At 50.0% G+C, this 27,893-nt stretch overlaps 1 protein-coding gene across 2 annotated transcripts in view; it reads right to left on the bottom strand.

The window, feature by feature from the left end:
• Positions 1-27,893, bottom strand: part of GSG1L (GSG1 like) — a 249,016-nt gene that overhangs the window by 7,270 nt on the left and 213,853 nt on the right. For both annotated transcript variants that reach the window (XM_055408912.2, XM_088833072.1), the window contains 2 exons: positions 21,545-21,712; positions 8,726-8,796 (listed from right to left, as the gene is read on the bottom strand). In XM_055408912.2, the coding sequence (XP_055264887.1) occupies positions 8,726-8,796; positions 21,545-21,712 (239 nt within the window). The remainder of the gene's footprint in view (positions 1-8,725; positions 8,797-21,544; positions 21,713-27,893) is intronic.

The following is a 27,893-nucleotide window of genomic DNA, read 5'->3' as shown; positions in this document are numbered from 1 at the left end:
ACTTACCTGATGCAGATTCCTGGCCTGCCCCAAACTAAGGGGGGCAAAAACGGATGTAAAGAAGAACAATGACCCAGCTTTAGCGTGGAGTCACCCAGACTTGTGAGCCAAGAAAAAATAACATTGTTGCTCGAAATCCAAGGAACTTATGAGGATGAGCTGAGCTGGCCCATTCACTAGAAAGGTCCTTAGGACCAATGCTGTTCAGGCACAAATGTGGTGACAAGGTCCCCCATCCTCCTGATATTTCCATTCCAGTGGGGAGAGAGTTAGCAGGGAAGGATTCCGAGAGTGCTGAGTGACTGAAAGAAAGCTGAAGCAGGGGTGGGATGGCAGGAGAAAGCTTCTGGGGGACTGTCCGGGAGGAGCCGGCACAGACCTGACACCCACCCCACTAAGGATGCTCTCATTGGAGGGTTTGGGCTGGGAGGGGGTGAAGAAGATATGATTCAGGTTGTGTCTTTGGGGGATGGATGGGAAGAGACATGACCCCAGAAGCAGCAATTTCCACCCAGAAGCTGCTGAATAGCCCAGTGAGTGACAGTCATTTCAGTCATGTTCGACTCTGCAGTGCTATGAACTGTAGCCCACCAGGCTCCTCTGTCCATGGGATTCTCCAGGCAAGAACACTGGAGTGGGTTGCCATTTCCTTCTCCAGGGAATCTCCCCAACCCAGGGATCAAACACAGGTCTCCTGCATTGTAGAGATTCTTTACCATCTGAGCCACCAGGGAAGCCTAGCTGGTGACAAAATGAAGAATCTCTCCTGGCAGGAGCCTGGGGCCAAGTTTTGCTCAGAATCTGGTCCATGGAGCAGCAGAAGCAGCAGCCCTGGAAATGCAGGATCCCAGGCTCTACCCTCCTCAGCCGGAAACTCCAGCAGGGCCCAGGAATCTGCATTCCAAGAAGCCGGAAACTCTGGGGTGGGACTGGGAAATCGGGTTTCAAGGAGCCTTCCAGGGGATTCTGATACTGACATTGGCTTGGTTCTCTCTACCCCAGTGCCAGGGTCTCAGAAATCTGCAAGCTGTGTGCCCAGCAAGCTGGCATTGATATTTATTTCAGAAATATTGTCTGTTTCCATTTTAATAAAGGAAGCCAACTCAAGCAGTACTACATTGGATCTGATTTTGGTCTAATAAAAATGCCAAGTTGCTCTGAGCCCAGAAAAGTCTTCCTTGAAATTCCCTCTGCTATTCTGAGGGCAGCAGTGGCAGAGACACGTCTAGACAGAGCTCTCAGAAGCCACCTCTGTACCCGGCGAGTGACAGCCTCTCAGCCAGCCCAGCCTTGCAGACACACCTGGCAAAGTCAGAAGCTTGTCTTGGGCATTGAACTTGACAGCTGCAATCAGCTGCAAACCCCAGTTGCCCCTAAAAGGAAGACGCAAACACCTGGACCATATGGCAGCATCGCCTCCATGAAATGTCACATCTGAGGAGCTCCTGAGCTAGCTGGTGGCACTGCAGAGCCCCAAAGGTAGGTTTCAAAAGCAAACGCTTTGCTCAGAAAAAAAAAAAGTGGCAGAATCTATATCACAGTAGCCCCAGAAAAAAAAAAAAAAAACAGCAACGTTTAGAACAGTTAAGAAAAGCAAAAGTTCATGTAATTGTTTATATAAAAGTGAGTTCTCAAGTGGGATACAGTGTGAGAAAATGAGAAGTTTAAAGCAGTAATTGAGCACCAACTGTGTGCCATGCACTGTTCTAGGCTCTCAGGATACAGGTGTGAACAAAACAGAAGATAACGTGCCTAGGATTTTCCCTGGTGGTCCAGTGACTAAGAATCTACCTGCCAATGCAAAGGACACGGGTTGAATCCCTGGTCTGGGAAGATCCCACATGCCTCAGGGCAAATAAGCCCATGTGCCACAACTACTGAGTCTGTGCTCTAGAGCCCTCGAGCTGCAAATCCCGAAGCCCATGCACCTACAGTTTGTGCTCTGCAACAAGAGAAGCCATCGCAAAGAGAAGCCTGTGCAATGCAATTAGAGAGTAGCCCCCGCTCACCACAGCTAGAGAAGGCTTGTGCGCAGAACACAGACCCAGCACAGCCAAAAAGCAATGATAAGTTAATTAATTATATTATCATATATTGGGCTTCCCAGGTGGCTCAGTGGGTAAAGAATCTGCCTGCAATGCAGGAGACCCAAGAGACGCAGATTTGATCCCTGGGTTGGGAAGATCCCCTGGAGAAGGGCATGGCAACCTACTCTAGTATTCTTGCCTGGAGGATACCATGGACAGAGGAGCCTGGCGGCTACAGTCCATTGTGTGTCCACAATGAGTCGGACACAACTGAAGTGACTGAGCACAGACACATGATTATATTATTAATTAATGTGTAATGTTAATTAATTATTAAGTAAGAAGAGACAGGGTGCCTAATCTCATGAAACCCAGAGGAGAAAGGCAACAAAACCAGGTGTGTAAATATAATTTCAGAGAGGTACAGACACAGTGAAGAAAACACAGTGATATGACGTTGACAGGGGAAGCTGGTGCAGGTTAGGGGAGCTTCTCTGAGGAAGGGGCGTTCAGCTGAGGTTAAAGAGGAGACAAGGCCAGCCAAGTAAAGATTTAGAGGAAGAGCATTCCAGGTGGTCAGAAGAGCATGTGCAAAGGTCCTGGGGTGGGGGGTGGGAATGAGTTTTGCTTGTTCAAGAAAGAGAAAGGCCAAGGTGGTTGGAGGCAAATGAGGCAGGGGAGAGAGGGAAGAGGCGAGGTGAGGAGCACGGGGGCCAGAGCAGCAACAGCCTGGTTCCCAGGATAAAGGGGAAGAGCGACATGCCAAGCTGAGCCATCCTGCCCAGAGATCCCACCAGAAATCTTGACAAAGTCAACCCACGTCTCCGAGCCTCAGTCTCGCCGTCTATACAACAAGAACAACCACCCCTCCTTCCCAGGGCTGCGCCAGCGGCCGTGAAGCGCTCAGCAAAACCTGCACTCAGTAAGTGTTTAATAACACGGGCTCCCTGGCATTCCTTCTCCCCCATGCCTCCTGCCTGGGGAATTAGTCCACCACCAGATCTGAACAGTTGCTCAGCACAGAAATATTGAAAAACGCGTCCAGGCCTTTCTAAAACATTTTCTTGGCCCAAACTCCACCAGCAGCTAAGAGGCCACATTCTGCAGATGATGTCATTTCCCTGGATGGTGGTATCAGGATGCTCTCTAGCCCATGACCCATGCAAGGACCCAGTCCACTGTGGCTGGGCCCCAAACCCCCAAAGGCTGCCTGGGGTCCAACAGAAGGGGTATGCCCAACACGTGGAGCCACTGGTTGACATGTAGCAGCTCATCCCTGATGACTTGGGGTATGGGCTCTGGAACCAGACAGGCTGGGCACACATTCACTTCCTGGCACAACCATAACCTCCCTGGGCCTCACTTTCCCTGTCTGTGAAATGGGTCTATCAGTTGAGTTCAGGTCAGTCGCTCAGTCATGTCTGACTCTTTGCGATCCCATGGACTGCAGCATGCCCAGCTTCCTTGTTCATCACCAACTCCTGGAGGTTGCTCAAACTCATGTCCATCAAATCGGTGATGCCAGCCAACCATCTCATTCTCTGTCACCCCCTTCTCCTTCTGCCTTCAATCTTCCCAGAATCAGGGTCTTTTCCAGTGAGTCAGTTCTTCGTATCAGGTAACCAAAGTATGAGCTTTAGCTTCAGCATCGGTCCTTCCAATGAATATTCAGGACTGATTTCCTTTAGGATGGACTGGTTTGATCTCCTTGCAGTCCAAGGGACTCTCAAGGGTCTTCTCCAACATCGCAGTTCAAAAGAATCAATTCTTTAGCCCTCAGCTTTCTTTATGGTCCAACTCTCACATATGTTTGGGGTTAGATGAGAGAGAGAGGATCAATGTAAAGTTCTCAGAGCATCCACAAGGGTGAGATGTTGTCATCAGACCTGGTGGGGCCGACGGAGCTCTTCTGGTTGGCTGTTTTCCTCATTAAGTCCAGGTATCATTGTTATAGCTGTAGAATTCAACCAAGCTGGACCACCCGGAGACTAAGTGCCCCTCTCTTTCCTCTTGTCCACCCCTCCCTGACTCAGCAGGATGAGGTGCCTGGCCTCTGTTGTCACAGTGGCTGCACTGACCCCATGGTAGCTCTGGCCAACAACACAGCAGTGCTTTGGGAGCTCCCAGGCCCAGACTTGCCTGCTTCATCTCCTTGTTCCAGAGCCCAGCATGCAATGCCCAGCCCAGAGAAGCATCTTTAGCAAAAATTTGTTGAATACGTGAGTGAATCAATGTCTTTCACGTGGACACAGACAGCCTACATCAGGACAATGAAAGCGACCAGGGCCCTTCAGCCAGCATCCTGCCCACACTCTGTTGCCCCTGCCCTCGGTTCCAACAGCAGACTGGGTCTTTCTCTACCTCACTGTTCGAACTCTGAGTCCCCAGCGCCTCCACTGGTCCCCGGGGAAAGACAGCCAACCCACTAGCTTGGCTACCTGATGAAAGGCATGCCTGGCAGAGGCACTGTGGGGTCCAAGGTTCCTTTCTTTCCCGAGAAGCTGGGGTTTGAAAAACCTCTGGGAGCTGCAGTCTCTTCTCCACCAGCTTCCCTGCTTCTTTTCCTCTTTTTAAAAGCTACCTAATTTTTTACAGTAATTTTATCTTATTTATTTATTAATTGCGGAGAGTCGGACACGACTGAGTGACTGAACTGAACTGAACTGATTTATTAATCAGCCATATCACGCAGCACGTGGGTGTTCCCCAGCCAGGGACCAAAACCATGCCCCCTGCATAGGAAACACAAGAGTTTTAACCACTGGACCACCAGAGAAGCCCTTCCATGGTTCTCTATGAGCCCCAGGGTGTTAGGACCTCATGACTTCTCCATCTCTCCCAACCCTACCATGATTCTAGACCATCTCAGCAGTCCCCTAGCTTCAACTGTCTCTGTTCTCAACCCTGCTGCTGCTGCTAAGTCGCTTCAGTCATGTCCGACTCTGTGCGACCCCATAGACGGCAGCCGACCAGACTCTGCCGTCCCTGGGATCCTCCAGGCAAGAACACTGGAGTGGGTTGCCATTTCCTTCGTCAATGTGTGAAAGTGAAAGTGAAGTAGCTCAGTCGTGTCCGACTAGTAGCGACCCCATGGACTGCAGCCCACCAGGCTCCTCCGTCCATGCGATTTTCTAGGCAAGAGTACTGGAGTGGCTTGCCATTGCCTTCTCCGGTTCTCAACCCTACACACCCCTAAAACTTGACACAGATGCCATATCATCACATCCCCCTCAAACTCATCCTCTCCGTTTCCATCAGTGGGTGACATCTGACCCTTGATGGCTGACTCGAAACTTCCGAGCATATCCTAGGTTCCTGGCCCATCCCTCACCTCCAGTCAGACAAGCTGATGTTGTGGGCGCCCCCTCCCCCCAAGTAAAGCATGTTGCTCCCCTCCTGTGGAGGCTTCCTCCAGTCCACCCCAGGAGATTCATGCACCCCACCCCACCCCACTCCAGCAGCCCTCACACAATGCCCAAGGAGAGTTGCTATCATGACTAGGGACTTGGCTCCCCGAGTCCCCCAGCGGAGGCTCCGCTGATGACCACTTGGAAGGTGACTTTCACCTGCCACCTGCCTTTCCCTGCTGAGCCTGCCTGCCCGGCGCCTATTTGCATTTTCTGGGATGCCCCACATAAGGAACTTGCTGTTGAACCTTCATCTCGGGATCTGCCCTGGAGGAACACAAACAGGCACTCTGACAACTCTTCCAGCAAAAGGTTTTTGAATTCGCCCACTTTTATCTCTGCTGCCGCAGGTCAAGCCACCATCACTCCTGGGATGATGGCGACGGCATCTAAGCTGTTCTCCTGTTCTCCCTCTTCCTCCCCTCCCGTCCTTTTTCCCACAGTGCAGATGGATAGAAGGAGGACGGGTAGAAACGTGTATGGGTAAAGATGATGTAGCTACAGATACAGATAGATAACCTGGGTAAGGGACTTCCCGGCTGGCCCACCAGCTCGGACTCCTCATTTCCCAATGCAGGGGACTGGGTTCGACCCCTGGTCAGGGAACTAGGCTCTACGTGCTGCAACTAACAGCCCTCACGACACAACTAAGAGTCTGCACATGCCACAACTTTAGATCCCATGTGCCACAATAAGACACGGTGCAGCCAAATAAACACATATATACTAAAACATAATAATAATAACCTGCTCAAAATGCCCCTAGGCTCCCCACTGCAGAGCCAACTGCTTCGCGTGGCCCCACTTCCTGGGTCCCCCAGCCCCATCCCCCCGCCCGCCATCCATCCTCACCTCCCCATTGCTCTCCCCACCCCAGCCACAAGGTCTCCGGTGCTGGCTGCCCCTGCCCTGGGGACTTGGCACCTGCCACCCCTCTGCCCAGAAGGCTCTTTGGCTGACTCCTTCTCAGTCCTTAAGTCCCTGTTCCAGCCGCTCCTCAAAGAGGTAGCTCTAAAGGGGTCTCCTGGATACTGCTTTATCATCACGTTCCTTAGCACTTGAGATCGTCTTATTTGTTTCTGAGTTCACGTCTCACTTGATTCTCTCTCCTCTAGACTCCCAGCCTCACAGACAGGGACGTTGTCTGATCTGGCTTCTGGTTGTCTCTCTAGCACCAGTATGGAGGGCCTGCGCAGTTCAGTATTTGTTGGGGGCACAAAAGAAGGAATTCTTCATGGGCTGTTGACCTGGGAATGCATCTGATGTTTGGGAGGTGAAGTGGGTGCCAGGGCTGGGCTGGAGGCGCAGGGCTTCTGTGGCTCTCCCGTGCCTGGCTGTCCCTGCTCTCCATCCCAGGACTCGCATTCAGGGCCAGACACTCCTTTAGCTCTTTCTTCCATCCTCAGGCCTCAGGCATCTGGCCTTTCCTCCTCCTGTCTCCCTGGCTGCCCCCAAGACAAGCCCCATGACCTCTTTCCACCCAGGGCTTCCTGCCCACTCGGCAGGGCTCCCCTGGTTGGAGGGGAGCGATGCTAGGTCCAAGCAGGGAGTCGGTGGTGCTCTGGGGTGGGGGTCTGAACATATCAGGGCTCTCAGCCCATCCCTAGCATGTGCTTCCTGCTCTCCTCTGTTATCAGAGGAGATAACACTTCCCAGCCACCTCTGTGCCCCAGTTCCTGACCTCTTCCTCCAGGAAGCCCCCCATCCTGACACCTGACATGAAACCACAGTATATGTGCCCACCGTGCACCCCAGTTCTTCAGGCAGGCAGTTAGCACTCTGACCACCTTCCTGGACTGGTGCCTCCCCCAGGAGGAGACCAGACCCTCTCCTTCTCCCCAACCAGGTCTCCTCCCAGGCTCCTTCACCCGCATCTGTCTTCTTTCTGCCATCAGAGCCATTCCTCACACAGTTACTAGGATCACGGAGGGTGGGGTCCGACAGACCTGAGTTTGAATTTCTGCCATCTTGTTCAGGTTCCCCAGAAGCAGACCCTGAGAAGGGAATTAGAGCAAAGGGGAGACACTACAGAGGTGCAACAAAGCTTGACAGAGGGCGAGCGTGGCCCAGGGAGGGAAGGTGGCCAGCCCAGGTGGCTGCCAGACATGGTGCTGCATGTTAGTCTCTCAGTCGTGTCTGACTCTCTGTGCCCCCATGGACTGCAGCCGGCCAGGATCCTCTGCCCACGAAATTTCCTAGGCAAGAATACTGGAGCAGGTTGCCAATTCCCCCTTCAGGGGATCTTTCCAAGCCAGGAACAGAACTTGTGTCTCCTCCGTCTCATGCACTGGTAGGTGGACTCTTTACCACTGAGCCACCTGGAAGCCCTCTAGACTGGTAATACTTGGGTAATCCTGCAAATCACACAACTCCAGGCGATCCTACTCAAGGGGCGAGGGAGCCGGGGTACCTATATGCCAGCCTCCTTGTGCACTTGCTGCCTTCTGTGGGTAGAGGTGGAGCAAGCCCCCCGGCACAGAGATGCAAATACGAGCAGCTGGGAGGCACCACAGTCTGCTAACAGGTCTGAGACATATGAGCAGGGCACTGACAGCATCTGCTCTAACAGCCCTGCCACTGACTAGCTAAGCTGTGTGACCTTTGGCAAGTGGCTCCGCCTCTCTGAGCCCTCCTTTCTGCAAAGTGTGAATAGTAATCCCGGCTGTTGGGGTTGGTGGTCAGCAAGAACAGGAGATCAGGCATAAAAAGTCCTTAGTACAGAGCGAGGTGGGCAGGGAGCACAGGGTGGGCAAGCAGCAGGCTCAGATGAGACTCTGCCCCTTTAATCTTGTATCAGCTACTTTCTGTCCAGAGCAAAGCCTTCCTCTCTTTTGCCCTCTCTTTTGCTTTCTGACATCTGTTTTCTGCACAGGAGCCCTAGATTCTGTCCTGTACAGTGAAGCCTTCTGAGCTTCCAGGAGCATCCACGGCTCAGACAGATCCTGGGACCTGAGACTCCCCCTGATTTGGCTAGTCCCACCCCAGAGCTCCCGTCCCTTCAGGCCCATGGCGAGCCCGGCCTGCATGGACCTGGGGCTCCCCTGCCTGTTTTTAAGGCACCCAGTGTCCCTCTCGCTTCCTCAGCATTCTGACCCCATCGCAAGGGCTGTGCCTGCTGCATGGAGAAGACTTGCTCTTCTTGCCCCCAGCCTCAGTTTCACCCTCTACAGCATGTGTCTGGGGGGAATGCAGGGGCACAGGGAGAGGTTGGCCTGGCCGGTCTCCAGGGTCCTCTCTTCTCAGACGGCCTACGAATCCGCAGCACTGGCTCCTGCAGCTGAGGCCACTTACGGGCGGGGTATCTCTCGTGGCGGCAATCCAAGCGAAAGTCCTCCTCCTCGTGCCCGTCCCCCTTCTCCATCCTGGAAAGAAAAGAAGCCAAAAGCTGGCGTAAGAAAGATCAGGCTGAGCTGGCAGAGACCCAGGACCTGGAAAACTGTAGCCCCTCCCCGCCAGAGAACATGTGGCAAAGCACCTTGACATCATCGCCCCATGGGATCCTTCCCGCGGCCCTGTGAGATGGGCATCATTCCTCCATTTGATTGATGAAGAAACTGAGGTGTCGAAAGGTGACGTGACTGATCGGGTGCCATCCAGCTGATAAACTGGAGGCAGAATAGGGATGCAAACCTATGCACTCTCACAAAAAGATGTTCAATCACGCGCAAATGGTGTATGACAAAAGAAAGTGTGCAGTGTGTTTGAAAAATTACACACTAAGCCTTCCCTGGTAGTCCAGGGGTTAAGAATCTGCCTGCCAATGCAGCGGACACAGGATGGATTCCTGGTCCAGAAAGATTCCACGTGCTGTGGGGCAACCAAGCCCATGGACCATGACTACTAGAGCCCACGCTCTGCAACAAGAGAATCCACCTCAATGAGAAGCCGTGAGCCGCAACTACAGAGTAGTCCCTGCTTGCCGCAACTAGTGAAAGCCCTCGGGCAGCAACGAAGACCCAGTGCAGTAAAACAATGAATCAATTAATTTAAAAATTTTAATTACACACTGATATGCACAAAGCATTACTTGGCATAACGAATACCAAAAGGTTAACGGTGATTGACCCCAGATAATGAGAATAAAGGGGATTAAATCTGGAGCCTTTTTTTTTAATCTTTCCCCACTCCTGGAAAAGCCTTCTTTTTGAATTTACCTCTATTTTCTGATTGGCGGGCAAAAGACTTTGATTAGCTGTGTCACTTTTCTTAACTAAATTAAAACAACTCCCATAGATATTTCTACATAGAAACAAAGCCCTGGTCTTCTGACATCTGCCACCATTCTCTTTCCCACCAACAGCTGGGAGAATTTATCCTCTGGCATCCCAAGTTCACTGCAGTTCCAGGAGGACTAGCACAGTCGGGGATGGGGTTACAAGCACAGAGCAGAGTCTGACAAGGGTCAGAGTGGCGGCAACTGCAGACACTCCAACATGGGTCCAGACCTAGACCCTCAGCCCCATCCCACTGAAGACAGAGTCACAGAATGGGCAGGTCCATATGCCCACATGGCACTCACCCATGTGTAACCCAAATACATTCCAGAGCTCCACGAGGTCCAGGCCACATGTGCTGTACCTCTGTCTGTCTGTGTGTGCGCACACGTGTGTGTGCATGCATCTGCACACACATGCGCACTGTGTTTGCGACCCCTTGGACTGTCGCCCGCCAGGCTCCTCTGTCCATGGGATTTTAGAATACTGGAGTGGCTTGCCATTTCCTTCTCCAGGGGGCCTTTCTGACCCAGGTGTCAAACCCGCATCTCCTAGGTCTCCAACCCACATCTCCTAGGTCACCTCCCACCACTGAGCAGTACCTTTAGACAAATATAATCTAGTCCCCTGAAGTAGAAACAATTCCAACCACTTCTGCATGTCCTAAAGCACACTGCAGGCACCTCCAAGCCCTTATCTGTGGCCCTGCGTCTTGACATCATCCCTACGTTCTTCACTTTGCTTTTAGTTACCTTGGAGCTTATGTTTCAGGAGAGAACCACTGTGCCCAGCATGTACTCCACTTCCTGGACACCCAAATCTTGCTGCTAAGAAGCCCAGAGTTCAATAGTCAACATATGAGAACACCCGCCAGTTAGCAAGCACCTGTTGCGCTGGGGACCACAGGGACAATTTGCAGGGGTCCCAGCCCTTGAGATGCTCCCATTTGCTATACACATGAACCAATAATCAGAACTTCACATGTTAAGTTTTAAGGGAGAAGGATGTTACGAAGGTTGAATAGGGTGAGTGTCTGGTTCAGTGGCTGACAAACTTCTTCCGTAAAGGTCTAGATGGTAAATATATGAGCTTTCATAGGCCAGATGATTTCTGTCACAACTACTCAAACGCCCTTGTAGGTGGAAGCAGCCACAGACAATATGTAAATGAAGGGCCGTTTTGTTCAGTGATAATTACTGGCTTCCCTGGTGGCTCAGACAGAGAAGAATCTGCTGCAATGCCGTAGACCGGGGTTCAATCCCTGGGTCGGGAAGATACCTTAGAAAAGGGAATGGCAATTTACTCCACTAATCTTAGCTGGGTAATCCCAAAGACAGAGGAGCCTGGCAGGCTACAGTCCACGGGATCGCAAAGAATCGTACACAACTAAGCGACTACATTTTCATGTTCTTATGTACTAGCTTCTTGGAGATAGTGTGCTAACCTCTGCTCTAGACAGTGGTTCTCCACGGGGAGGTCCCCTGACATCACCAGGGGAGTTTTCAATTGCCCGGTGATTGCAGTGTGCAACCAGGGTTGAGATCCACTTGCATGGGGACCAGTGGAAGCTTCATGGGAGGAAGCGACGCTGGGGCTGCATCCTGGAAGACACAGGACATGCTGGCCTCTCAGAGAGGCAGCTGGGATCCTGCCTGGGTCTGCCTGATTTCTGCTGAGGCTATTCTGGAAAGAGCTATTTCCTTGCACAAACGCGGCCCTCTCCACCAGGTTCGCCAATGAAAATAACAGGTCTGCAGGGTCCCGGCAACCGTCTTCGAGCTGATGTTTAAGGAGAGAATGACTGTGCCGGGCATGGTACCCCACTTCCTGGACACCCAGACCTTGCTGCTAAGAGGTCCAGAGTTTAGTAGTTAACATATGAGAAAACTTGCCAGTTAGAAATCACCTGCTGGGCTGTGGACAACTCGGAGAGGTCTCAGCCAAACCATCTGATAAAGGGCCAGGCTTTTCCCCTCTTAATTTTCAATCTACCTTGGACTAAATTTTAAATAAAATACAATAAAAACGAATTGCTAGAAATTGAAATGAAACACACACACACAAAAGGCAAGCTTGGGTGTACCAGCAATGTCAGTTATGGCAAGAGCTCTGACCCTTTGCCCCCCCATCCATGCTTCCTGGCAGGAAATCCCTGAGGACAAGAGATGCTCTGGGTACGACCGAGACCTTGGGCCCTGCAGGGAGGCGGGGTCGCGGCTGAGTCCAGCTCTGCTATGAACGGGCAACTCACCGGAGTCTCTGAATCTCTGTTTTCTGAATTTTCGACAAGGCCATTGGCAGAACAGTGGTGATGGGAATGACCACAAGGACAGCCACCACAGCCCCACTGGTTGCTGTGAGGATGGGAGCCCAGGATCCGGCAAAGAGGGAGGGTTAGAACAGAGTAGCCCTACTGACTTCCAATCGGTTTCATCATTGGTCCCCCCGCAAACACTTTAAACTCAGAAAAAGGATGGAGTTTAATCTCCTCCACTTGTAGTTGGGGTCAAGCACAGCGATGGCTAAAAGTATCCCAAGGAACATTAGAAAGGAGGGAAGGAGGGGAAGTAGTAAGGCAGGCAAGGAATTGAGGAAACGATGCAGGGGACACAGGTTCGATTTTTCCCTGGGTCGGGAAGATCCCCTGGAGGAGGGCATAGCTACCCACTCCAGTATTCTTGCCTGGAGAATCCCATGGACAGAGGGGCCTGGGGAGTCCACGGGGTTGCAAAAGAGTTGGACACAACTTAGCGACTAACTGCGAGCACAAGCAAGCTGTGGCTACACGCAGCCCACCGGGTTCATCCAGTGAGGCTGAGCTTTGCGTTAAAAGAAAAGGAACTACTCAGATGTCCCTAGATGACTATCTTCTTTAATTTGAAGTACAACTTCCTGCAGGAAATAGTACATGCTTTCTGAAGATAGGTTTTGTTTTGGTTTCTGATGGTAGTGTGAGAGGTGACCCATGAATCTAAATAAGCACTTTGAAGGATCAGTAGGGGGCACTGGGGCGGGCTGATGGCAGGGCAGGGATGTGAACTCAGGTTTATTGGTCCCTGGAGCTCAAGCGTGTTTCCATTGAGCCCTGCAGATTCCTGGCTGGCAGAAGCTCCACCAGATGAACCCTGGGTACGCCTGCACGGTGAGGTCCCATGGAAAGTGGGGCTGAACACTCCTGGGCCCTCCCAGGACTGCCAGTAGGTGTGTAAGAGGGTGGTGAGGGGTGTGACCACCCTGTTACATGGTCACTGCTCGATGACTCACAAGATCTGCAATCTGGGCATTTGCTCTATGGAGAGAAGGAGGCAGGCGAGTGATGGAGCAGGGCAGCTTCAAGGATCTGAGAGTCTGAACCCACGTCTTGTCCTGCAGGGAGACTCCCAATACTTGCACATCTTATTCCAGGGACAAGTGTGGTCACAGCAGCTGGGACCCTGGCAAGGGGTCCACCAGGTCTTACCTCTGCTGTGGCAAGAGTCCCAAGCCTCCCCAGCACAGAGTTCCCAGCCTGCTCTCCACCCGCCATGCCTTCTCTGTGTCATCCTCAAAGCCAGCCTCTTTCTCACTGCCCCAGATTGGCTTGCTCCCCAAATCTCCACTCACTTCCTGGTATAAGGTGGCAGTCTATACACTGCACTTCTGAAATCATCTGATAAAGAGCTAGGTTTTACACACACACACACACCCCTTTAATTTTCAACCTACCTTGGACCAAGTTTTTAATAAAATACAATAAAAATGAATTGCTGGAGACTGAAATGAAAACACACACACTCACAAAAAGCGAGCTTGGGTGTACCAGTGACATCAACTCACTGCGAAAGTTTCCAGACACGTGTCTCAGTTTCTGTCGTTTCATCATGGATGTGTTTGCAAATGGGCCCTGGTCTGGGGACCATACTTTGAGCAGCACAGAGGTGCAGACCCCTTCTTTATCCACGGGCCTCTTCTGACCCATCACCGGGGCTGCATCCGCTCTGTCCTCCAGCCCAACGTTCCCCAAATGTGCCAGTAACCACAGATCCCTCAAGGAGCTTTTTTAAAATGCAGATTCTGGTTCCATAGGTCTGGGGTGGGGCCTGAGAGTCTGAACTCTAACAGGTTCTCATGTGGGGATGATGCTGTTGGCCGCCAGATCTCATCTGAGGAATCAGGCATTAGACCATGGGCTCTGGGCACTTGTGAGCCTCCTGGAAGCATCAGCTCAATCGCCTTCCATGTCCGAGGTTGTTGTCCGGGTCCAGGTCTCCCATCCCCTCCCCAGAGTCCCAGCTGCAAATGAGAATCACCAAAAGAACTGGCACTAGTGATGGTCGGGCAGGAGCACGCCCAGAGCCTCCCTCCCTCTCATTTCTCTCCACTGGGCTGATACTTGGAGAAAACGTGGCGGTCAGGAAGCAGCTGTCCTGCGAGATTGTTCCCATCTCAAGGACCACTCTGTGCCTTTTACTTTCCTTTCATGAAGGGTTGGTTATCAAGTAAATCTTGGGAGAGCCCAGAAATTCCCACAGCTCCATTTCCAATTTCTGGGCATCTCGCTCCTCTTGAGACTAAACAGTGGCATCAAAGGACCCCAGTAAAGACAAATAAGGTGTGAGGCATTACTGAGAAGTAATATTCAAGCAGCGAGAGAGGAAAAAGACGGGGAAGAGGGAGCTGTGATTGGACACGTCTCAGAGGTTAAATGGCTAAGAAACAGTCACGGGGGACAAAGAACACAATGATTTTTAAACAATGCACTGATTATGGAATGAAGGATGAAATTAAAAGAAAATCTGGCAAATAAATGACCATGCATAGGAGATTGATATTCTATAACAGCCCGTCAGAAGTGCCACTCCAAGACAGGAGGAAATAAATGGATTTTTTAAAAAGAGCTTCTCTCTGGTTTTTTCTTTTTCTCTTGCCATTTTGTAAGCAAGCTCATGATACAGAACATTCGGAAAATACAGGGAAGATAAATATCCACAGAGCCAGCACCCTCCCCTGATCTTCGTGTACAGTTGACAGTTTTACCTCCCATTTCTCTGAAACTGGGTTTTAAAAAGAGACTTCAAGATATTAGCACCTTGAGATTATCTTCGGAACTGCATGGGCTACAAATTATTACTCAGAAAAACAATCACTAGCATTAACGGAGCCCCCACCCCCCACCCCTAGCCCCGCCTTCAAGAGCTTCAAGGGCCCCTGACAACATGGAAACCTCTAGACCTGACTTAACTCCAGTCCCTTCCTCAGCCCAGCCTTGGGGACCACGAGAGAGACCAGGTGAGCAGTCCCAGAGGCGGGCGCACCTGAGCGGGGTACGGTTCAGCATGGCGGCAGCAATGGGGGGAAAGGATGGCATGCAAATCCAGCAGCAACTCCCAGAGGGCGAAGGTCACCTTGGCCAACAGACTGGCGAGTGACGTGCCCCAAAGGCTCCTGCCCTTCTGCTCTCTGTTACCCTCTCCATCCAGCGCGTACTCGGGAATTTAAAGGGGAGTGGACCTGCACCCCTGCCCTGTGCATAGTTGGCCGGTACCGAAAGAGGGATTCCGTCCAGTTCAGAATGGATGCTAAGGGACTTCCCTGGCGGCCCAGTGGTTAGGACTCTGTACTTCCAATGCAGGGGATCTGGGTTCAATCCCTGGTGAGGGAACTAAAATACCGCTTTTAGCGTGGCCAAAAGATAAAAAAGGTCGATACTTAAAGTAAGATCTGCAGGCCCAGAATTGAGAAGGCAAACAAGGGGCCACCCCAAGTGAAGAGGATAGCTGTGCTGAGGCTACAACAGAAGCAGAAGAACGACCTGTCGGGGGAACTTCCGGGGAGGGGATTTTTAAGTAGGGAGGGGTGGGGGCCAGTCCACGGTGAGGCTTGTAAGTTACCACAAGGAGCTGGGCCTTTGTCCTGGGGCTGTGGGGAGGCACTGGGGTGTTTAAGACAGATGAGGGTGGGGGCACCCTGATCGCATCAGCAGAGAGAAGAGACTTTGGTTGCTGGGGGAAGACAGATGCCAGGGGCAAAGCGCCCTGCAGTAGGTGAGAGCTGCCACCCTGGATGAGGATGACGGGGGAGATGGAGAGAAGTGACCCACCCACAGCGGGAAAGCACTGGATTTGGGGTGTCCTGATATGAAGGGTAAGATGTACAGATGTCCGCTTACTCAGGCAGGACATAGAGAAGGACTGGAGAGGGACATGAAACAGGACCCAACTGGAGGGAGATCATCTTAAATGGGTCCTGGCCATATTTATCATTTTTTGGCAATGCCATGTGGCACGTGGGATCTTAGTTCCCTGACCAGGGCTTGAAGCTGTGCTCCCTGCATTGGGAGCTCAGAGTCTTAACCACTGGACCACCAGGGAAGTCTCACCATGGTGATTTTTGATGCCTTTGGGAATCCAGAGTGGAAACATCAAAGAGGCAGCTGGATGTGGGGCCAGGGGTCTGCAGGGGTGCAAGAACTCTGAAGTCCTGGTGTGTGAGTGACTGCAAAGGCCAATGTCAAAAGAGGGCCTAGAACTGACCTTGGGAGCATGACCATTTAACGGAGCAGGGAGGAAGGGTGGGAGAGGAAGAAGAGCCTGGAAGAGCGGCTGGTGGGAGCTTAGGGGGGTGGGCAGGAGGAAGGGGGTATGCCCACTCTCCGGGCAGCTGGAAGCTCTTTCTGCAGAGACGGGTGTGGGGAGCAGCTTGCAACGGGTCGAGCTACGAGTGGGAGGTGAGGAGGTGGAGACCAGCCCTTCAGAAAGTTTCCCTGCATACAGGAGCCAGAGCAGAGCCAGCGAGGAAGGGGATCTTTGTGGCCCTTTCTGCACTGGTCCCGGGGATGGGTAAGAAGGGATGGCCCTCTGCTGTGAAAAATGATTTACATCCACCTGCTTCCCCAGGTAGGAACAGGGAGCCCCATGAGGCCTGGCACCCAGGAAGGAGGTTTGGGGAGGGTCCCCATGCCACCTTCTTACCCCAGTAACATCTAATCTGCCCCTGGGCCAGCACCCCACCCCAAACACTAGGAGGGTGAGAGAGATGAGTCACCCAGGCCCGCCTCCCACCCGTTCCCCACTCTCAAATCACACCAAACTGCTTCAGTTCAGTTCAGTCGCTCAGTCGTGTCCGACTCTCTGCGATTCTCCTAAATACCCTTGTTTGTTGCCTGTCTGACCTTTGTTCACACTGTTGCCTCTGCCTGGGAGCACGTCCCCCCACTTCCCACCCTCCTGGCCAGGAGTGCTGGCCCTGCCTTTAAACACTTGGCTTGGGACTTCCCTGGTGTTCCAGAGGTTGGGACTTCGTGCTTCCAATGCACGTGGCTTGGGTTCAGCCCCTGGTCGGGAAACTAAGATCCCACAAGTAGACTAAATAATAATAAGAAGTAATAAAAATAAACAGATACTTGGTTTGAGACCTCACCTGTGAAGGCTTTTCTATCCTCTGCCTCCCCCAGGGTGGTGCCAAGCTCCCCACCTGGAGTCACCTGCAGGAGACCCCATCGCGGCACCCAGGGTGTTTTGCTAAGCTCCGCAGACCAGAGCCAGGTGGCCAGGCAGGTGATGGAAGAGGCTGGAGGTCTCCGAGGTGAAGTGATTCACCTGGGGACCCTCAGCTAATGAATTGCAGGGTTTATTCCAGCCTGGGTTTATTTCCTCGTGTCTTCCACAGGGTTGAGTGAGAGTGTACAGGCAAGGCCCTCGAACGGGGAGGCGGGGAGGAAGAACTGCACCACTATAATTAACAATATAATTATTACGGAGAGTTAATAACTTGTTGAGCCCCTGTGGTTCCAGGTGTCAGGGACAGAGCGAGGGCCAAGAAAGCGCCCTGCTCCTGCAGTTTGCGGATGCGCGAGAGGAGGCCCGTAAACAAAGTCAATGAACTTATAAGTTCAGAGACTGGGATGGGTGCCTTGTGCCTTGGAGCAAGGGGCAAGGGAATGACTGGGAGATCTGATCCTGGGGCGGGGTGGCGTGGGGACAAAGGGGAGAAGGTGCCTTCCCTGAAGCTCCAGGCTTCTGCTCGCTCCCACCCATCCACCCCTTGGACTGCAAGGAAATCCAACCAGTCCATCCTAAAGGAAATCAGTCCTGAGTATTCATTGGAAGGACTGATGCTGAAACTGAAGCTCCAATATTTTGGCCAACCAATGAGAAAAACTGACTCATTTGAAAAAAACCCTGATTCTGGGAAAGACTGAAGGCCAGATGAGAAGGGGACGACAGAGGATGAGACGGTTGGATGGCATCACCGACTCAATGGACATAAGTGTGAGTAAGCTCCGGGAGTTGGTGCTGGACAGGGAAGCCTGGCGTGCTGCAATGCATGGGGTTGCAAAGAGTAGGACACGACTGAGCGACTGAACTGAACTGACTGAACAGAACCCACCCACTGCAGCTTCCCCAAGGAAGGCGGGATGTTTGCTCAGTTGAATTCCCTCTGGAGTCCAATCCAACAGGGTCTCATTTCCTTCCCATGTTGTTAAACCAGATCTGAACATCAAGCATTCAGGAAAGCCCCAATCTGCAAATATTTAACTTTTCACCCTGCAGCTTCTACCCCTCCCCTGGGAGGCCCCATTAAGCCGCCCTCCTTGGGGACGACAGGCAGGGTGAGGCTGGGAGGGTTTAATCCCAGATGTTTCTCAGAGTTGGCATCGGCTGCTCAGAGTCAGGGCGAGCAGGTTCAGCCTCCCTGACAAGCCCAACACACAGGGACACACTGGCCCCTACACACACGCGTGCACACACACCCATACCTTTCTTCCACACACCACTACATTGCGAAACTCTGAAAAACAGTTTTGAATCTGCACAATCACACCTCAGATCCTGTAAAGAAAATTCCAACAGGACAAGGGTGGGATGTGATGATGGTGGGGAGGGGGCAGAAATCCAGGCCCTCCTGCCCCAACAACCCCCACAGGGTCCCATCTTGTATTCAGTCAGGGGCTCCTCTCCTGATGGCAGGAATGGTAGGGGCAGGGGGCGTCATCTGAGAAAACTTGCACCCTCTCCCAGACATGTCTGACCCCATACCCCTCTTCTGTATTCACAGCCCACCTGACACTTCACCCACCCATTTGCTGTGGTTATTAACGTGATTATTAGATGCCCAGTGTCTACCGTGCTGTCTTGGGCTCTGTCCTAAGCTCATCATTACCGAGTTTTATACTTTGTATTGGTAGCAGAAGGGACAGGAAGCCACAGATGAAATGCCCTCCTAAGCCACACACTGTGCTAGCCACCTTTCCTGGGCCATCCAGTTTGAAGCTTCCTGAGATGCTGAGAGCTCTGAGGAAACCAGCCCAGAGATGCTCAGTGACTTGCCCCAAGTCACACAGCAGTTAGGCAACAGAACTGGAAAATTCAGGTCAGAGGACTCCCAAACCCCTGTTCTTCCCACAGCCACCCCTTGTGGCCCAGGGATTAAGAAACATGGGCAGGTAGGGTCAAGGATCTCTTCTCTCGTGTCCCTGGCTTTGGTCTCAAGGACTCTGGCCCCTGCAGGAGTTCAGCCCTGCAGCTGGGCCCCTTGCAGATCTAAGCAGACATCTGTCTGTGTGCTCTGAGCTCTTTGTAGGGAAGGCACCAAAAAAAAAAAAAAAAGGGAACAGCCCAGCTAAGCTGAAATGTTCTCCTTGGAGAGGAAGGGAAATAAAATTTGATGAACCTCTGCATAATGTTCAAGTTATGAACGTGTAAAGTGATATTCCGCACATATGCTGGGAAGCATTTATCTTCTCCCACGTCGTTGGGGCCTGAGCTATGTGGGACCAGCAAAAGGCAGCTTCTTGTTGATGAGGTGCGTGGAGGTCTTGTCTTCCACCTCAGCAAAACGAGGGCATCTACATGCCCCAGGCTCTCCCACAGCCGAGGTAACAGCAGAGGCAGTGATAATGGGGCCACTTTCAACACCAGGCTGCTCACATGGCTGCTGTAAACATTTCCCGAGTGTCTACTATGAGTCCCGTGCTCTATCAGTCATCGCCACCTTCCTAGTGGACGCGCTCTGTCCACAGCCATGGGTAAGGGGGGCCTGTGTGCCAACCTGCCCTGAGCTCCCTGGGCACAACCGATTGGCCTGGACCTGGACACGTGACCTGGGACTTTGATACAGGAACAAGATGCGGTATCTGCCCGATGATGGTGGGGCCTGGGCTGAAAGAGTACCAGGCAGGCAGGCTGAGGTCTCCAAAGAGAAGTCGGTCAATCACACACACACATCAAACTAACCCCCAGATGTGAAATGAGCACCTGTTAGGTACCTGGTCCAGTACTTGGTGCTCAGAATACAGTGGGAAAGAAGATAGCGGAAACCTCCAGACCTCTTGGTCTACAAACTATTAAACCGATGTGTATGTGTGAGTCACTCACTTGTGTTCGACTCTTCGCAACCCCATGAACTATAGCCCTGCCAGGCATCTCTGTCCATGGAATTCTCCAGGCAAGACTACTGGAGTGGTTGCCAGGGGATCTTCCCAATAAACAAACAGAATAATGCCAGGTTATGTAGGTGCTATGAAAAAACAGCAATGGAATAAAGAGGGCCTAGGACAGGGTGTATGGGTGTGTGTGTGAAGTTTAGACTAAGTGATTAAGGAAGGCCACTCCGAGCAGGTAACATCTGAGCTGAGACCTTAGCGAGCCAGCCAGTGAGGAGTCCAGGCAGGGACACGGCAGGTGCAAAGGCCCTGAGGTGGGGATGAACTTGCAGTGTGCAGAGACAGAAAGGAGGCTCAGGTGGCAAAGGAGAGATAAAGGGGTCTGTAGCAGTCAGAGAGTGGTCCCTGTGGGACCCCCTCCATGAGACTTCTTGGCTTGAAACCCTTCCATGTGCCCCACGGAGAGTCTGACTCCTCAGCGCTGCCCAGCTTCACAGTCTCCCTCCCTCTTTTCCTCCACAGACTCTGTCATCAGTTCTGAGAAATCCCGTTCCCTGCCACTGAAAGTCATCAGTGCATGTCCAATCAGCACCCCCAAAGCAGACTGTGATAAAGACTTGGGTACAGGTAGTTTATTAAGGAGATGGTCCCAGGAAATATGATAACAACTTGCCTGTCCTTCCACTCAACCAGCATCCATCCATCCATCATCCATCCAACCATCCAGCATCCATCATCGATCCAGCATCCATCCATCCACCCATCCATACATACACCTATATATCCATCCAACCATCCATACATACATACATACACACATACATCTGTATATCCTTCCATCAACCATCCATCCAGCATCCATTCATCCAGCATCCATCCAACTATCTACTATCCATCCATCTATCCATCATCCGTCCATCCAGCATCCATTCATCTATCATCCATCCAACTATCCACTATCCATCCAACCATCCAGCATCCATCCATACATACACACACACGTACATCTGTATATCCTTCCATCATCCATCCACCCAATCATCCATCCAGCGATACATTCACCTCCTCTGTTCCCAGCTGGTCTGTAAGGACTCAAGTGATCAGATGTGGTCCCTGACTTTGAGGAGCCCTCCTCCTCTGTCTGTCATCACCAATCTCATGCTGAGTCATTTGACATGTGACAGAGCCCAAGAAGGAAACCTTAGTTCAGACTCTCTGTGACCCTACCTTGGTTCCAAAAATCATGGAGCCAGGACAAACACTAAAACTTGATTCCCTTCTTAGTTTCTCAAGCTCTGATCACATCAGACCAAGGCAACCTCATGCCCCATAAAATATTAAAATACCCCAGAAATTTCAACACAGTGGAGTCCAAACTCTGCCTCACCCGGCCTGCCCCTTCCACCCCATGACCCCTTGGAACACTTCTGTCCAACCACTCTAGGTTTTCAACTGGAGCCCTGTGGCCACTGAGGCTGGGTCTTGGGCTTCCGATTCCCGGTGGTGGCCAGAGGTGACCCCATGTGCACTGACCTCTCCCGGAAGTACTTGATGGCCTCAGGGTCTATGAAGGTCGGCTCCTCCCGGTAGCCCTGCTCAAAGACCTTGCGCTTGTGCCGGAACTCAATGACCGTCTTGGTGTAGGAGTTGAGCGTGGTGACAGAGGCTGCCATGCAGCAGGTAAAGGAGCCCCACGCCAGGCTGCCAAGAGACGAGGAGAGAGATGCCACAGTCAGGGTGGGCAGAGGACAGAGAACCACGCCCACCAGACATCCAGACCTGAGCAGGGGCTGCCGCAGACAGAAGTAAGCCTTGGTCCCCGCTCCCGGTCTGGCTTGGGAGGCAGCTCTACCTGGATATTGTGATACTGACACGACAGAGTTCGTTACTGGGAGGCAAGAGTCATTCCATCCACAGGCGGGCATCAGGGAAAGTGACCAGAACACAACCACGCTTGCACTGGGTCTTGGAGGATGAGTGAGAGTTTGCTGGGCAAACAGCATTCTGGGAAGATGGAAGAGCGTGTGCTAAGGCATGGAGACGAGAGGCAGTAGGAAGCATTCCACAAAGGGTAGGGTGCCAGAGTGACGGGGTATCAGGAGGTTAGTTGGAGCTGATGACGGGGAAGTAGGTGGGGGCTGGTTTCCTGGTACCTGGTTGCCTGTGAGAGTTAAATTACCCTTGTTCATGAGTGACCTTGGACAAGGTGCTTCACCAGTCTACCCCACAGAGTACCATGTCACAGGGTTGTTGCAAGGATTCAAGGAGAGGATCCATTGAAAGTATCTTAGAACAGGGTCTGGAAATAGTAGGCCGTCAAGAAAGGTTTGCCCCATCACTGTCATCACTATTATCAACATCCTGACTACCCATCTGGCTGTCTTGGTTTCCAAGTTCTCTCTCTGTTAGATTAAGACTCTCGGCTCACACTTCCCTCTGCACAGCTGGGGATTCTTGGCTGCATTCATCGGATGTGGAGGTCGAGCCAACCAAAGCCGGAAAACCTGTCCTATCACATCTGGAAAGAAAGGAAGTGGGCTGTGGAGCAGGAGAGTCAGCTGGCAAGGGCGCTAGTCTTCTCTGCCCCCCTTGCCCATTCTAGACATGGCTTCCTGCCCGATTCCTCTGATCAAGACCATGCAGTAACATGCAGAACAAGGAGGTACCCTCCTTGCTCCAGGTATGCCTGGTGTGGCTCCCAGTCCTTAGTTCCCAGTCTCTTCCCTAATAACTGATTTTCTCCACATCAGTTTTATCGCTCCCAAGCCTGCACTGTCTCAGGGCCTCTGGGCTCCCCTTTTGCCTGCCACCCACTGGGTGTCTCAACATGACCACCCATGCCTTCCTCATGGTCAGTGCAGTCCACCTCCTATACCCACTGCTCTTCTTGTCAGCCACAGAGTGCCCAGAAGGAAAACAAGGTGGAACCTGAGGATTCAGCCTTTTTCTCAGGGACCACCCCACCCCCCAATCATCATATGCTCCTTATCACCAAACTGTTTAGTTAACAGCGGTCCCCAGTCTTTTTGGCACTAGGGACCAGTTTCATGGAAGACAATTTTTCCACCAACTGGGGGTGGGAGGAATGGTTTGGGGATGATTCAAGAACATTACATTTATTGTACACTTTATTTGTATTATTACATCAGCTCTACCTCAGATCATCAAGCTAGATCCGGGAAGTTGGGGAGCCCTGCTTTAGTAGATTTAGTAGTATTCTTTCATCAGGAACTAATTTAGATCCTCCAGAAACTCTGCACATCTATAATAGGCAGCTTTGGAGTATCCATCTGGCCCCTTGAAGACCTACCCTGTCCATCAAAGGACCCAGTAAGTGACCGCACCCTACTGTTCTTAGATGACTGGAGCAGAGCTGAACATCTGGCCAACGTTGGTCTAATCAGATACTCTCTCTTCTGAGCAATGAATCTGAAGGTTCCAGCCTAATCTGGGATGTCTGTTTGAACTAGAGTGATGGCCACCCAAGCTTGAGGATGGAGAATGAAGAAGCACGCTATTTCTGGGATTCCATGAGTATCTGTCTGTTGGTTTGGCCTGACCAGCACCCATTCTGTAAAGGGACCACGGCTCCCCTACTCTTTGGCGATGTAATTTGTGTGGGGCTGGCCTCACCGCCAACCTTCAGGGGTGCCTGCATGACCTAGGCCTGGCCAATGAGTGTCATTTCCCTCTGGCCACAGTAATTCAGGGACAAGCCTGGAATGCTCAAGTCAGCCTCTTGAGACTGAACCCCAGGACTTTTGCTTATGCTATTGGAAAACAGGATTCATCTTTTTTCCTGGGGTACCATTCTGATGAGATTTCAGTTAGGAGCTGCTGGAGCCCATAAGGCCCCACCCCGCAGGCTGAGGATGAAGCTGACTCAGAAAGAAGCAGAGCCACAAAAAGGAGCTATATCTTTGAAGCCATTATTCCTGGACTTGGGATTATATTGTAGGAGCCCAAATTCCTTTTTTGGATTTTTTTTTCCCCCTCAAGCCAGTTTGAATTGGGTTTCTGTCATTGGCAACAAAAGTTCTTACACAATTACTTTCTATAAATTCCCTTCTTTTGCATAAGTTCCTTTTGAAGTGATTTTCTAGTCTTTATAACCAGGGATCTTAACTGATGACCTGACCGAGGTGGAGCACTGAATTCTATTAATATTACATGTTATCATTCAGTCACTAAGTCACATCCGACTCTTTTGTGACCCCATGGACTGTAGCCTGCCCAATCCCTCTGTCCATGGAATTTCTCAGGCAAGAATACTGGAGTGGGCTGCCATTTCCTTCTCCAGAGAATCTTCCCAACCCAGGGATCAAATCCGAGTCTCCTACATTGGCAGGTGATTCTTTACACTGAGCCATCAGTGAAGCCTGTTCTACCACACAATGCCTATTTAATTTCACCACAGTCCTCAAAACACCCTGTACTTCTCTTGTGTCTTTTTATCTACTATTTTTATTCTTTGTTTTTTAATTAAATGTTTTATTTTGAGGTCATCATAAATTCACATGGAATTGTAAGAAATAATTCAGAGAGAGCCCTGTGTACTCTGCCCAGTTTCCCCCAATGGCGAAAGTGAAAAAGTGAAAGTGTTAGTTGCTCCGTCATGTCCAGTTCTTTGCGGCTCCATGGCCTGTAGCCTGCCAGGCTCCTCTGACCACGGGGTAAGAGTACTGGAGTGGGTTGTCATTTCCTCCTCCAGGGGAATCTTTCCAACCCAGGGATGAAACCTCCATCTCCTGCATTGCAGGCAGATTCTTTACCATCTGAGCCACCCGTGGTAGCACCTTACAAATATACTATCAGGCAGGATACTGAAATTGATACAATCAAGATACAAAAAGTTTTCATCCATCACCACAGTGATCCCTCCTGTTGCCATTTTTACAGCCACACCCACGTGCTTCCCAACCTCCAGCAACCACTCATCAAGAATGTTATATTCATGGAACCATACAATATGTATGTTTGGGATTGCCTTTTTTTGCTCAGCATAATTCTCTGGAGATTCATCCAAGTTGTGAGTTTCAAGCATTTGTTCCTTTATATTGCTGAACCGAATTCCTAGAGCAATGTCTGAGTTGTTTCACACCCTCACCAGCTTTTAGCGTTGTCACTATTTATTAATGTTAGCTATTCTGAGAGACACGTAGAAACATCTCACTGTGGCTCTCATTTGCGTTTCCCTAATGGCTAATGGTGTTGAACATCTTTTCATTTGCTTATTTGCCATCTGTATGTCCTCTTTGGTAAAATGTCTGTTCACTTTTTTTTTTTTTGCCCACTTTCTAATTGGATTGTTTTGCTGTTGTTATTTACTGTTGAGTTTTGAGTGTTTTTCTATATCCTAGATACTGGTTCTTTGTCAAGTATGTGGTTTCCAAAGGTTTCTTTCAGTCTGTAGCTTATCTTCTCAACCTCTTAACAAGATTTTTCACAGAGAAAAAGTGTTTAATTTTGATGAAATCCAGTTTATCAATTTTTCCTTTGATGCTTTTGATGTCAAGTCTAAAAACTCTTTGCCAGGTCTAAATCTGAAAGATATTTCTCATATTTTTTTCTAAAAATTTTCTAGTTTTACATTTTATATTGAGGACTGTGATCTATTTTGAGTTAGTTTTTATATAAGGTAAGGAATAGATAAAGATGATTATTTTTGCCTATGACTATCAAATAGCTCCAGTACCATTTGTTGAAAAAGTTATTTCCTGTCCCACTGAATGGATTTACACCTTTGTCAAAAATCATTTGGCCATAGTTGTGTGGGTCTGTTTCTGGGTTCCTTATTTTGTTCCATTGATCTGTATGCCTATCCTTCCACCAATACTACACAGTATGGGTTACTGTAGCTCAATAGTAAGTCTTAAAATTGGGTAGACTGGTTCCTCCCACTTTATTCTTCTCTCTCAAAATTATTTTAGCCCTCCTAGTTCTTTTGCCTTTCCTACCAAATTTTAGAATAACCTTATCTAAACCTACATGAAATATTGCTGAGATTTTTGAGAATCAACATCTTTACCACGAACATAGTATATCTCTCCATTTATTTAGATCGTCTTTGATTTCTTCCATTAGCATTTTGTGGTTTTTGGCATGCAAATCCTGTAGAAGTTTTATGACTCTTTCACTTTTTGAAGTGTACAGGGTATTGCATTTTTTACTTTTGTTGTCCAACTGTTTTTGCTAGCTTACAGAAATGTAATTTTTTTTCTATTTTTACATTGTATCCTGACACCAAACTGAACTCATTTATTAGGTCTAGGCATTTTGGGGAGGCATAGATTTCTTAGATTTTTCTACACAGACAATCATGTCATCTGCAAATTGGTGTAGTTTATTTCTTCCTTTTCACTCTCTATGCCTTTTATTTACTTTTCATGACACTAGCAAGAACTTCTAGCACTATGCTGAGCAACAGTGATGTTTACAGTCTTGGGGAGAAAGCATTCAGTCTTTCAACATTAAGTATAATGTTAGCTGTAGGTGTTTGTAGATGCTCTTTATCGAGTGGAAGTAGTTTCTCTCTATTCTTAGCTTTCTGCAAGTTTTTTAAAAATCATGAATGGATGTTGAATTTTGTCAAAAAGTTTTCTGCATTGATTGATATGATCATATCATTTTCCCTTTATGCCCCTTAATCTTCTCTCATTAATAATATAATTGCCTTAAATATTTCCTCTGAGTAATTTAGAACCACATCAGGCCATGTTGTAATTTTTGCTTCAATCACCATGCATGACAGAAAACTCAAGAGAAAAAGTAAAAATGTTCTTTTATTCCTAATGTTCCAAGATTTCTTCTTAATTTTTTTTTTCCATTTAGAGAACTTTTTTTGGTCATTCTTTCAGGATAGGTCTGCCAACAACTTTTCTTAGTTTTCCTGCATCTGAGAATGTTTTGATTCCTCCTTCCTTTTCCTAAAGGATATTTTTGCTAGAAACAGAATTCTAAATTGATGGTTTTTTTCTTTCAGCACTTGAAACATCATGTTACTTCCTTCTAGCTCCATTGTTCTGATGCAAAACCCCTGTTTAAATTGATTTTCCCTACAGGTAAGGGCTTCCCAGGTGATGCCAGTGGTAAAGAACTTGCCTGCCAATTCAGGGGGTGTAAAAAGATGTGGGTTCAATTCCTGGGTTGGGAAGATCCCCTGGAAAAGGACATGGCAAACCATTCCAGTACTCTTGCCTGGAGAATCCCCACAGACAGAGGAGCCTGGTGGGGTACAGTCCATAGCATCACAAAGAGTCAGACATGACTTAAGCAACTGAGCACACACAGTTAAGGAGGGCTTCCCAGGTGGTTCTAGTGGTAAAGAATCCACATGCCAATGCAGGAGACATAAGAGGCACAGGTTTGATTCCTGGGTTGGGAAGATCCTCTGTAGTAGACAATGGCAATCCACTCCAGTATTCTTGCCTGGAAAATTCCATGGGCAGAGGAGCCTGGTAGGCTACAGTCCATGGGGTCACAAAGAGTCGAACACGTCAGAGCACAGTTAAGGTACTGTTTCACTCTTGCTGCTTTCAATATTTTCTTCTTCGACTTTAGTTGTTTTAAAAACAGTTCATCTATGATGTTCATGGACAAACTTATCCTGAGTTTATCCTGTTTGGCTATCCACTCAGTTTGACTCTTAGGTTTATAACTTTTACAAAATTGGAGAATTCTCTGAGTACTTTTTCAGCACACTCTTGCCTCTTCCCTTTTGGCAGTTCAATGTTAGATCTTCTGCTATAGTCCCAGAGATGCTTGAGGCTCTGTTCATTTTTTAAAAGTCTGTTTTCTCTGTTGTTGGGTAACTTCTATCTCCAGGTTCACTGATTCTTTCCTCGGTCTTCTCCAGTCTACTGTTATGCCCACCCACTAAGCT

The sequence above is a fragment of the Moschus berezovskii genome, chromosome 27, assembly GCF_049115385.1.
Source record: "Moschus berezovskii isolate FMDL1 chromosome 27, NW_MosBer_1.0, whole genome shotgun sequence".
In the NCBI taxonomy this organism is placed as follows: Eukaryota; Metazoa; Chordata; class Mammalia; order Artiodactyla; family Moschidae; genus Moschus; species Moschus berezovskii.
The sequence above is the reverse complement of the archived record's forward strand: the minus strand, read 5'-3'. Positions and strand labels throughout refer to the sequence as shown.